The sequence below is a fragment of the Notechis scutatus genome, chromosome 1 (genome assembly GCF_049901735.1).
Source record: "Notechis scutatus isolate UNSWTSFEM ecotype Mainland chromosome 1, rNotScu1.2, whole genome shotgun sequence".
NCBI lineage: Eukaryota > Metazoa > Chordata > Lepidosauria > Squamata > Elapidae > Notechis > Notechis scutatus.
The window spans coordinates 65255663-65269362 of record NC_142009.1 but is presented as its reverse complement, the minus strand read 5'-3'; the positions used below and the strand labels follow the sequence as shown (position 1 = coordinate 65269362).

The 13700-nt window shown below is 36.2% G+C and overlaps 1 protein-coding gene across 2 annotated transcripts in view; it reads left to right on the top strand.

The window, feature by feature from the left end:
- The window catches only part of LTBP1 (latent transforming growth factor beta binding protein 1), a 214393-nt gene that overhangs the window by 158614 nt on the left and 42079 nt on the right, over positions 1-13700 (top strand). For both annotated transcript variants that reach the window (XM_026680806.2, XM_026680798.2), the window contains 3 exons: positions 7756-7878; positions 10180-10311; positions 12831-12953. In XM_026680806.2, the coding sequence (XP_026536591.2) occupies positions 7756-7878; positions 10180-10311; positions 12831-12953 (378 nt within the window). The remainder of the gene's footprint in view (positions 1-7755; positions 7879-10179; positions 10312-12830; positions 12954-13700) is intronic.

Here is a 13700-nt window from a genome sequence, read left to right as displayed (position 1 = left end):
GAGGAGGCCGAGCAGCTGACAGGGAGTGGGAGTGTGGCTCCGGTGGCTGTGGAAGAAATTGGGGAAGGGCAAAGTCCGGCTGGGCAGAGCAGGGAAAAGGTAGAGCAAGGCAGAGGGAATTCAGAGGAAGATCCAGGTCCACCCTCTCTTCATCCTAGGGCATGCAGGGAGGAACGGAGAAGGGAGCAAGGTGAGTTGCATGGTTTACAGGGGAGGAAAGGGCCCTGATTTCCTCATTAGCTGCAGCTGGGAACACAGTGTTTGAAAAGGGAGATTGTACACAGCAACTTGTTGGAAGCAAATTGTGCGTTATCCTTTTATTGTCGAGGCTTATCTGGGTTCCTGGTGTCTTCCCAACTGTGTCTGTTTGTTGGCCTTTGAAGTCTGCAATTCCTTATCCTGCCCTGTCCTAATTGCTGCAGCGTGGTTTGTGTGGATTTTTATTTATAGTTTATATGTACTTTGTTTTTGGACTGAATTTTCTCCACTTAAAGACTGTTTTGGGGAGAGTTTTTTCTCCAGCCGAAGGTAACTGGACATTGGAGGCAAATTTGGAGGTATTAAAGGAACTTTTCTTACTTATGTGAATGTGTTCCTTTGTGCCACACCCCGGATCATGACACCTACTAAATTTTTCAAGTTTTCAGTAGAATGTATTTGGAAAGTTTGGAGGTGGGAAATTTGAAGTCAAGTCTGTCTAGTTTTCTGGTGTCCAGATGTATTTGGTGAACAAAGAAGGATATATGTATGTATGATATATGTATGTATGATACATGTGTGTATGTATGCATATGTGTGTGTAGGACAACTGCCATGTTATTCATGTACTTGTGCATAAGCCTATAATAGTGTGTGTGTGTGTGTGTGTGTGTGTGTACACACACACACACACACACACACAAACTATTATAGGCTTATGCACAAGTACATGAATAACATATATATATGGCATTCAGCTCTGTTCGGGTATTTTCCCACGTCATTGTAGTGGGAAATGACGTGGGAAAATACCCTACAATACCCTACCCTACAATGACATGGGAAAATACCCGAACAAAGCTGAATGCCATACATGTAAGTACCCGCGAAAACTTAACATATAGATAGATAGATAGATAGATAGATAGATAGATAGATAGATAGATAGATAGATAGATAGATAGATATAGATATAGATATAGATATAGATATAGATATAGATAGATAGATAGATAGATAGATAGATAGATAGATAGATAGATAGATAGATAGATAGATAGATAGATATTTTTAATAAAGTTTTATTTGGGTTTTCACACATACAAAATACAAGTAAAACATCTTTTTTGAAAATAGCATGGTCCCGGGTTGAACTTCTTTAAACAGACACAAAACTCAAATTTTATGCTCCTTTTTGTATTCTATTCCATATCTTATACTATTTTACATTTTCTATATAGTTTTTCCCCTCTTTTAATTTTCTCAATTTTATTTTGATTATCTCATCTCAATTCAAATCGTTATATTTATACTTTTGTCTGTTCTGTTTCAATTTCATATTATCTTTTCTCATTAAACAAATTTTCTCCTGTAGTTACAAATTAGGAGTATGACACCTTTATATCTTTTAATTACATCCATTCAACTCTTATTTAAACTTCAATGTATACCTTAAGTTTATGACCTTCAATATAATACATAATACATAACTTCCAATCGAATTCTGCTTGGTACATTCTTATAATACACACTATATTCTTTAAAAAGAAAAGATTGTAAATATATGTAATTATAAACCCTCATTCCATTCCAGTTCAGTTCTATCATTAATAATCATTAAAATCTTAACATCTTTAACACTTCTTTTCAATTAAATATCATACTTCCTTAAAAACACATATAATCTCCATAATTAATTTTTCCCTTATTTCTCTTCACATATGTTTTATAAATCATTGAATATACCTTTTGTTACATTTATTTATTGACAAGCATTCCACTGAATTACGATAGCTATTTTATCAGACATTTTAATCATACATTGTTTCATATTTTCTAAAATTATTTCTGCTTCTAATATAACCATACTATCTTATATACCTTTGCAGAATCCCTTTTTCCATTAAGTTTTCACCCATTATCTCTAAATAGACCCTGTTTCTCTATATTTTGCTTCTGTCCTTTATAACTTCTTTTCCTTTCTTTCTTCCCTCTCATCTTCTCCCTCCCCTTTTTACCCCCTTGTCTCTCTAGTTCTAATTCTCTCTTCTGCATTTCCCTCTTCTGTTGCTTTCTGATTTTATACTTATTTTTCACTCTTATTTTTTTTGGAGTTGTTTTTCCCAATCTTAAACTTTCCATTCTCTTTCCCCACCTTTCCTTTTTTCCCCCCATCTAAGATTACTTGTTCATTAAAGATGGCTTCTTCTTTGTCCCAGTCTTCTTGTTTTGCAGTCTTTTCTTGTTGTTTCTCATAATTCCAAATCTCCATTTCTAAAAACTGAAATATGAAGCCAAAAGAACCTCTCCCTTCTTGTGCATCTTCTTTGTACTTTTTAAGTTCCATTTTCAGTTCTTCTAAAAGTGGAGCCATTTTAAACAGTTTTAAACAACCACCCGATTGATTTTAGTCATTCAAAACAGTAGTTCAATCCAGAAATCATCAAGTAATCCAGATAGTCCTGAGTTATGTCTTCTTATTTCTTTTTCGACTTTCTCTTCCTGGGGTTTTTGTTGCGATATTTCAGTTAGAATGTATCTTTTGGAAGTCTTGTTGAGATTTTGCTGTAAGTTCTTTTTTAATTCCAAGCAGTCTCCTCCCTTCCAGATCCTACCCTTTTATTCTTTTTCTCTCCTTTCCTGTTTCCAAAAGCTTTTAATTATCCAGAAATCTTTATTATCCCTTTGACTTTTTATTTTCAGCATTAAATGCCTATTGATGTCAAAGTGGATTTTTTTTCCAATTTCTTGCTTAAGTCTCTTAGCTGTCAGTATAGGAAAAGGAGAACACCAAATCTTTTCCCTTTTCTCTCTCTTCGCAGCTTAGAAATCTTCTTAGGGAACAATGTTATTGTGTTTTTTTAATAGTTTCAATTCCAGGGTACTTTATTTGTTGCTTTTGCTGTTTGACCCGGTCAACCAAAATTTTCTCTTCTTATCTTCCTCTTGCACATTCTTTTCCGGTCGAGTTCTTCTTTGTGGTGGCCATTTCTGACCACTGCTGCAACCGCCTTCGGGAAAGGGAGTAATGGCCAGCTGGGGAGGAGAGATGCGGCTCTCCTCAACCCTGCTGGCAGTCTCCCCCCTCTTCACCACCTCTACGGGGTGGCTTAGTCCCGAAACCAGCCAGCTCGGGGCACTCCAGTGGCGAGCACGGATCGAAGCCTCACAGAAATGAGGTTTCGGTCTGTCGCTGAAGAAGCTCAAACCGGAAGTCCCAATAGTTTGTATAATTTGATGTACATTGTGAGTCTGGAGTTATATCATAGGAGTCAGGACCTGTTATATAGTTAATTCTCATACTTGTCTTGCTCTGTGTTTAGTTAATTCTCTTACTTGTCTTGCTCCATGTCATATCAGGCATCAGACTTTAGGCTTCAGTAAAGGTCTGGAGAATAAGGCTGGATGCCTAGCAGATGATTAGATTTTAGTGCATAAAGGACTAAATGTAGGACACTCTTGCACAGATTATGTCTGCACCCCAGAATGGGTCTAAATTTTTGGAAATGTTGGCCTGCTGCTAACAATAACAGCCTGTTTCTCTTTCTCATCTTTCATAATAACCAGACATCAAGACATAACAAAATAAATGTCGTGGCATTTTTGCATTCTAAATTTTCCTGATCCGGCTCAGTTTCATCTGATGTGCACTTTCACCAAGTCATTTGCTTGTCATGCTACTGTTTATCCAGGAGTGGAGGAGGAAATCCATGGTTGATGCTTTTGACATTGGCCTTATGTGTCTAAAAACATCTTTGCTTGGCGTCATTAATAATAAACTGAAGCCAGAGTGTAATTTCTTGTTTACCAAAGAAATATATTTTATCCTTCGATTCCTTTCCACACTCATTTCATTTCAAGTTTTCCATAGCTCTATCATAGGCACATATATATTACAGTGAAAGTACAATAATATTTCAAGAGCTTGGCCTAGCCAGTCTGGTTACATAAACAGCATTACCTATCTATCTCAAACATTGTTAGATTTTTCATGACTCAAGACAGTTTATGGAATAGAAAAATAAGATCTCATAACTCATTATCAACCTGGGTGCTAATTAATGTTGGAAATAGAGTTGGGATTAAGAAGAGAAGAGAAATTTGTTTACTCTGAATTTGAAAATGAATTAATCCAATTTCATATATTTAAAACATAACAAATCAAGACTGAATTTCTCAGAATAGTTTTAAATGTTCATTTCTCCAATATTTTATGATGTACTTTGCCAGTTTAAAAAACAAATGAAAACAGTCCAATATACGTGTATAAAATTAAAGTATACAATTGTATTATATTAGGGAAAATTGCAAAAAGATAACAATACACTATGTACACTAAGGGAATTTGCAAACACAGATGGAACTGCTTGGATATATATATATATATATATATATAATAGTACGTATATATCTTAGATTCAGAGGAGAGAAGACGAATAATTTGAGAATTAGAAAAACAAGATTTCATAACTCATTATCAACCCAGATGTGCTGATATTTTCACCGCTTTGACAAATGCAAGCAATACTTGAAAGTGCAAGATATACTTGAAAGTGCAAGATATACTTGAAAGTACAAGATATTCCTCCTAGTCCCTACCTCTAGAGTTTATATGGGATGGGATCCTAATTCTCAGGACAGACAAACCTGCAAGTACATGAGTGCTAAGCCATGTAGAGCTTTATATTTTAAACCAGCACCTTGAATTGAACATTGAAGCTTATTGCTTATCAATGTAGTCAGCTCGGCTTAGGGTTAACGCTGTACTCCTATAATTTTTTTTAATAAGTCGAAGAAAATGTGCATCTTATTTTTTTATAAAGCTATCCTTTATTTTCTTTAGAATGTATATCACTGAATAAATTATCTAGAACATATGAGAAATCATTTTCTGAAAAAAAAATCCAGCTAAAAGAAATTATATTTTCCGGTATTGTCTAGAATCCTACTGCATGGCTTTTAGCGTCTGGCGGCAGGGAGAGATAATTTTATTACGTTGGCACTGACTCTGGCTTTTGGCATCTTATCCTTCGATGTCTGCTTTCAAAGCAAAAAGGAACATTTGAAAATGACAACCAAAGCAGACAAACATTTCTTGGTACAGTCTTTCATTGTGCTAGTAGTACTTCTTGGCAAATCCTGAGGGGCTTATTCAGCATTTTCTATGATCTTAAGCAGACATACTTTTATAGTCTTTCTGAACTTCCACCTATTGATATACTTTCATCCATTATAAAACTTTACTTTTCCCCTCTTCGAAAAGCAAAATAAAAAGTGCTTTGATAAAATACAGATATCAGAAACATTTGGGGGAGGGAAACCATTGGAAAACTAATTAGATCTTGCATTCAACGGGGGAAACACTTATGCATAGTTGGATTTGAAGTTCTTTTTTGCTGTCTTTAAATCTACTATCCAAGATTACAATGTATACCTTTTGTCTTTTACAACAGAGACTACTTAAAATGGCCTCCATTGGTGGTGTCATGGAGTTTTCTAGCTTTTGTCACTTGGAACATCAAAAGGAGGCATTAACAATTGTAGAGTCATTTTTTAAATGGTTTGTACAAGAGTAAACACAGTAATTTAAGCAGCATTCTTCAAGTCAGCATGGATGCTGATGACACGAGTTGCATTTAACAGATACAAAACGCGGCATGGTTTTGAGTTCAACAGATACTGCCCCAAACCTGCCTTTCTTATGGTTCTCCAGTACAAAACAAATCTGACTTAATGAGTAACATTAGTACTGTTGTGTGAACTGTTTCCAGATGGCCAAAGCACCTACTGAACCCTGTCCTCAAAAGTCCTGTGTTGCTACATCCTCTCAAAGGCTCAAGATTACCCTATCAAGGCCTTCCTGTGCCACCAGAGCATAGAGTACATTTAAAACAGAATTATCAGTCAGCTAACTACTAGTTGAAGGAGAAACCAGAGAGTAACATAAAGTAAGAATAGAATGGAGCTGAAAGGGACCTTGAAGGTTTTCTAGTCCAATCTTCTGCTCAAGAAGGAGACCCTATAATCATTTCAGACATGTGACTTTCCAGTCTCTTCTTAAAAACCTCCAATGAAGAAGCACCTACAACTTCTGAAGGCAAGCTGTTCCATTGGTTAACTGTCCTCACTCTTGGGAAGTTTCTCCCTAATTCTAGGTTGTTCCTTGTTTAGTTTCTATCCATTGTTTCTTGTCCTGCTCTCTGGTGCTTTGGAAAATAAGCAGATCCTCTCCTCTTTGTGGCAACCTCTTAAATACTGGGATACTGCTATCATGCCCACCCGCCAGTCCTTCTTTTCTCTAGACTTGCCATAACCAAATCCTGCAACCTTCATGCTGAATGAAATGCCCGTCCAAATAATTTGCACGAATTGAGTTTGCATTCATTTTTAAGTACTTGTACTTCTTTTTTTTTTAATGTAGAAGATAAATTTTAAAAACAACACTTCTAGTACATAACTTTACAGTTTACAGACTTGCCTCTCTAAAGGGACTGGATAATGTAATTCATTTTTCCAGTATAAATTAATTTCTCCTCAGTTCTTACTTGATAAGTTTCCAGAGGGTCTGGATGTGAGAATTAGAGTTAGGATTAAGAGGAGAAGGGAAATTTGCTTATTCTGAATTTGAATATGAATTCATCCAATTTCATATTTTTAAATTATAACAAACCAAGTTTGAATTTCTCAGAATAATTTTAAATGTTCATTTCTCCAAATTTTATGATTCACTTTGCCATCTTAAAAACAATTTTGGAAATAATCCAGTATATGTATATAAAAATAATACATGCAATTGCATTATATTAAAGGAAATTTCAAAAATATGTGTACACTAAGGAAATTTGCAAACACAGATGCATCTGCTTGGACAAATATATCATATTACATTTATATCCTTCGATTCTTAGATTCAGAGGAGGGAACAAAGATCATTGGAGAATTAGAAAGGCGAAAGAAATTAGAAAGTTATAAGAAGAGACTAAAGAAACAGCAGCCTTGAGAAGAGATATTTAAGGGAGCATATAGCATTCTTCAAAAAAAAATATGAAATAATGACACAGAAGTCCAAGACCTGTTCTCTATTATCCTTGGATACAACACTGTAAATAACAGATTTAAGTTACTGGAAGGCAAATTCCAGTTGAATATTAAGAAAACAAAAAGTTTGAGAATAAAACTAATTACCAGTGACTGGATGCATTCACTGTCACTAAATATACTGAAGCAGAACTGGATACCCATCTGTCAAAGATGCCCTAGTTTGGATCTTTGTAAATGCCAGGAGTTGAACTTGATAATACAAATGTTTTCTAATTCCTTGATTCTCTTGGGATTTCTTTAAAAACAATGAATAAAGGCAATTGTCAGATAAATGGGAATTAATGGATACATCCATCCCTACTGGGGAAGCAAAAGGATGAGGAGTATAAAAGGAAATTAGACTAAAGGTTACATTAAAAGAAGTCAATGACAATGTATTGACAGATTCTATGGAAAATGTTTGCATCGTGTTAAGTAAACAATGCAGTGTTTAAAATATATCTTACGTATTCACAGATGTAAATGAATGTCAATATAGCAGTCTTTGCACAAATGGCCAGTGTGAAAACCTTGAGGGATCTTTCAGATGTCTTTGTAGCCAAGGTTATCAACTTTCCCCAGCAGGAGATCAATGTGAAGGTAAAAGCATGACTAATACTTATGTGCAGGAGTGGGATTCTACAGGTTCGCACCTATTCATTAGAACTGGTTGTTAACATTCTAAGCAGTTCGGAGAACTGGTTGTTAGAAGAAATTACTGGCCTAATCCTGTAAGGAAGACAGGAAGGAAATATTCTGGTGTTGCTTACATAAACTGCCTCTCCGTTAACCCTTTTAACATTCTTGGCAGGACTAGACTTCCTGTCTCTGGAACTTCTCTGGAGTTTTTTTTCCCTCCTTTGCTGGTACTTTGCTTGTGTGGAGTGACCATTCAAAGTTATAATGGCACTGAAAAAAAAGACTTATAACCATTTTTCACACTTACGACTATTGCAGCATCCCCACAGTCACGAGAGGCCAGGGGAGGAGATGCATGCCTCGATGGGAGTGATGTTGACTTGGCCACACCCAGCCAGTCACATTACCACCAAGCCACACCCACCAACTAAGCCACACCCACAGAAACAGTTGTTAAAAAAATTGAATCCCACCCCTGCTTATGTGATTTATTTAATGGCAAGAAAGCTATTTATTAAGCATGGTTATCCTTGTGTCTGGTGGCAAGATATTGTAAAGAAAATGAACTACTACAGAAAACAGCCACTGTCGCCTGGTGGGAGTGGACCTTTAGCAGGCATCCACAATTTATTGAATAGGATAGGCAGAAACTATTAGGAAATTCTAAGATATTCAGAGTCTGAGTCACACCGAGCTCTGTAGGTAATGGCCAGCACCTGGAACTATATGTAGAGATATAATATGGCAGTCCCGTGTTTTGGAATAGCTGAAGTTTCTGGATAGTTTTCAAAGATAAGTTTTCAAAGGTAACCTCATGTAGAGCAAATTACAATCTAGAAATGATAAAGTATGAGCATCATCATTGCTTCTTGTTCCAAATAAGGCTCTGGCTAAGCAAAAGCCCTCTGGCTACAGTTTCCTCTACTCTTTCTAGAGTGCAATCCTATCAAGAATCAAAAATGGCACTGTGGTGGAGTCAGCTCCGCACTCAGCAGCCACTCCATCCTATTTTAGTGGAGCTTCATTTCCCCCATTCAGATTTGGATAGCTTCCAAACAGTACATCATGACTTCCACTGTCTCTCTAAAGTCCAGGGTGAAGATGTGTAACTGAGTACTTATCTGCATATTGATGATACCTCACCCCAAACCTAATTCTTTGGAAGTTTTATATAATTTTTACATAAAATAATGGAAAGAATTAAATTCTAAGACCTTTCACAACAAAGAGCCCATGATTTTTCCATCCTACAACTGCTGTCTGGACTTGCCTGCTTAGATTGGAGTGGAACTATCATAACCTTGTGTCTTCAATTCCGATGCCTTTCTAGTAATCCAGAATGATGCTGTAGTCTACAGTACTGCAATCTGATGAAAGATCTAGGTAGGCAAGAACTGTCTAACTCTCTGCATCCAAGTCCTATCAGAGGCCATCTGTAAGAGCAGCCAATTCAGTTTCTGTCCCATGCCAGAGGTTCAGACCTGAACTACCATGAGTCTAGGTCATCCATATCCTCCTAGGCCTTCTGCAACTGCAGCCCCACTACCTTCCTCAAAAAGTTATGGTCTAATTTGCAGTCGCTCTCTAGATGCTTTTTATCAGCCAGGTAGGGCAGGCATCCAGTCCACAAGTGGAAAAGCTGAGATTGCAAATGACCTCGTCCATTTGAGATTCACAGGGTTTTAAAAACCCCAGGTAACACCACAGTACATTACTTTAGTTATCTCCATAGATTCTACCTTTCCATGTTTCAGCTCGGAGTGAGCCATTTTGTTTCTGGAATGAATTCACAACTACTTATTCTGCTTGGTATGTCTGCAGCACCATCCTGTAGCCACATATGTTTTTCTGCTTTTAAATGTGGCTTTTAAATGACTATTCCTGCTGAAAATCCAGCTGTTGGCATAGCTGACCATCCTTAAAGTATGAGAAAGAAAAACGTTATTGTAAGCTCATGAGTGAGCAACAGCTAATATAACTGGAGTCAATTTCAATAAAAATTATAGTAATATTGTGTATCCAGATCCATCTATCCAATATTTCCTGTTTTCAACCTGCCAGTATTACAACATGAGTAATTAATATACAGGAAAGACAACTTACTCTATCAAATAGCCATATTGAAACTGCTAATAAACATAATGTGTTTTGATTCAATTCTTAATACTCTCTACACATATGAACATATTTTAAAACTGTTAAATAGTTATAGTGGGGAGCAGAGTTTAAATAACTAACTAAATATTTATTGATCCTTTGCAGATGTAGATGAATGTCAGCAGCAGCAGCAGCAGCAGCTCTGCATAAATGGGCAATGCAGAAATGTAGCTGGATCTTACAGGTGTCTTTGTGAGCAAGGCTATCAGTTATCACCTGCAAGAGACTATTGTGAAGGTATGTCGTAACTTTCATTTTTACCATGTTTTCATGAACAATTCAGCCAAGTGCTATTTTGTGAATTACAATTTTTACACTTTGTGTGTGTGTGTGAAACATATTTCATGTGTGAAACACATGAAATAATATCTATTCTGACGTAGGCTTCCTTGGAAAGCATAAAACACAATCTTAGTTCAGCAAAACCTCTTTTATTTCCACGGCTGTGAATTATGTTCATTCACAGCCTTCAAGGCTTCACAAACAGTCTTTCAGGGGAATGTTAATAAACACCCACCTTATTGCACTTGGAATGCTGCCAGAGAACTAACTGCCAAACTCAGGGCAAGGCCAAACTTGACACAGAGTCAAATGTAACTTTTCAAAGCTTGAATCGACCAGATGAACTAATTGCTTCCTGCAAAAGCTCACATCCCGTTCGCTCCTCTTTCATGTCCTATGGGAGGGGCCAATCATCTCCTAGGTGCGGCCTTACTTCTGAGTCAACCCTGCTTTCTCAATTGTTCTTGTCTTCTGGTAGCCCTGTGCATGCGCAGGCTGGGAACCAGTTCCAGAAACTCCCCTGCCTCACTGCTGTCTGAGTCTGAAGGCAGCTGATGACTGCCTGCCTGCCCTGGCCCCATCTCTGCCTCTGATGCAGAGCCCTCATCCGAGCCTTCCTCAGCCTCCAAGACTGGCCCAGGTTCCTCCCCAACCTCCTCACTGCTGTCCGATTCTGCTGCCAGCTCCGTCAGCTGCTGGAGGGCCACAACAATATCATTTAATATGAAACATTCTTCCTAACAATATTATTACTTACAATCATAGGCTTATGATCAAGGGGAGAAGGGCATTTGTAGGCCACATTAGTTCAAACTCTTGCTGAGGCTTCCTGCATCCTAATTAATAATTTCAAGCAAAGGCTACAGAAAAACAATGCTTACTGTTTGGAGCTACCCTATTATCCTGCCTTTGTTCAGGATAATATTTGTGTAGTAAATGCATAATTATTTTATCCTTTTTAGATATAGTCTACTATTCTTCATTTTCATTACTATTCTTTAATTTCCATGGTGCAAATTATTTTGGAACATCATAGCACTAGAGACAGTAGCAGATCCACTTTCATGGGCATTTTTTTTTTATGAAACATTGGAGTCCAGTTGATTCCTCCACCCACATTTTTATCATATTTTGCTGGTCTTGAATTGATTAAAGTACCAAACATTAAAACTTAGTAACCAAAACAAATATTCTCTGAAAATTGTGCCTGGTTTAAATGTAGCATTGTTAGCCAGTGATCAAGCCCTGAAAAAAAATATATAAATGCTTTTGCGATTCATGAAATCTGCATTTTTGTATGACTTAGATTTATATAAGAGGAGAAATGGTTATAGCATTTAACAGCTGTGTGGAACATAGACATTCAAAAGTTTTCTTTTCTATGGAAATACAATTATGAGAGTGCTTCCCTTGTTGACATTCCATCTGTCAAATATGTTACATATGGCCTCTGTTTAATTTTTTTCTGCTGGCAAGTGATTTTATATATATATATCGATATAGATTTTCCCAGAATAAAAAGAGACTTGAATTTGTCTGAGTTTTCCCCCTATTATATTCTTATTTAAACTTGGTTGTCTACCAACTATGGTTTCCAAACAATCTGAATCAATTTTTAAAATACTTTGTGGGAAAAAGCTATATGTAAGTCATAATTTTTAAAATGTTGCTGGCATTCTTATAGCCATATTCATATTATTATGACCCTTAACAAATGAAATACCATTTACCTCCCCTTCATTTCTAATTATAAGACTAGTTAAGTAAAACAACTGTAGAATTACATGGGACCAACATCATTGTAATATATTTGGTGTCTGTGTTTATGAACATGAACTTTGTTTACATATGTGTAAATCTGTTCTTTCATAATTGTGTCATCCAAAATTAGAAGGGGTCTCTGGGCAAAACATCTATTTTCTCTCCAGTAACTTTACATTAGATAAATCACAATAGTGCCCTCATATTTCAGCTTCATTATCAAGTCATATGATGAGCCATACATAAAATTATTTTTTATTTTGCCTTGGTTTCCATAAATATGATACAAGATTTTCTCAGTTTATTATAACATTGTGACTAATTTTAAAGGGATTTTGTCAGTATTTTATATAATTTAAATGAGCACAGTTTTAAATTTGTATTGCTTTTAAAATAATAACAGAAAAAGAAAACAGAAAAAGAAACAAAACATAAAAATACATACATTATCAAAAAAATAGTGTGTGTTTAAAAAATAAGTACAAAATACAACAAAAAACATTATTAGCACCAATTGTTGGCTTCCAGTGCTTGAAATTTAGTACATTTTAGCATTATTTGAAGGGTAGGTTGATATTTTGTTGGCTTTATGGTACACCAAAGCTTACTTTTTACATGATTCACTCAAGCATTCTTGTTTCTCTGATTTTTCTATAGAGAGATGTTGTTAAATAAGTATCTTCTAAAATTGTCTGAAATTGGATTTGTTTCAGATATTAATGAATGCCAAGAAGACAAGAATGTTTGTCATGGGGGTACTTGTATTAATACCAAAGGGTCTTATGAGTGTACATGTCCAGACGGCTTCCAATTAATGCCTTCTAGAGGTTGTCAAGGTACAGTATCACTAAAGGATTTCTATTTTTTTTTAAAAGCTAAGAAATATAATTTTGTATGATTGAAATTATTGCATGATCACATTTGTTTAAAGAGTGAAAGATATGATTACTCCTGTCATTGTAGCATTTATCAAGCTATTGTGTCTTGTACAAAGCAGATAGATAAACTCCACAAAGCATCCATACAAAGTCTTTTTTATTGGTTCATCAGGCATCCTCATTAACTCACATAAATGACGAGATTCTTCTTAATGTCCAATCCTTTGTATATCTGTCTTTATAGGTAAAAAGATGGTTATCTCTTTCATCCCATATCATAGAAGCAGGGGGTAGAGATGCTACCATGAGGCTGTGTTCAGGCAAGAGTGAAGAAACCTCCCCCAACCCACCAAGGGTCAATTCAGTGACCAATCAGGGTTACAGATGTGGCCACATGACGTGAACTGCATTTCCCAGGATACCTTAACTACATTTACCATAATGCATTCCCTTAAGGGGACAGCTCTCAATTCCTAACTAACTGTCCCAAATCCCATTAACTCTAAACTGTCTGGACAGCACACAAGTACTACCCTGATGTGCTTTTTCAGGAGGCAACTGGACTTCCTTGTTTTTTCTTTTGAAGAACAACTGCACAAGTATTTGGGCAATAATGTTCAATGTGGAGGAAGGAAAATCTGAATTATCTGCTTCTGCATGTTTTAGAGTAGTTGCCTTGAAAAGCAGACATACCATGTATCAACT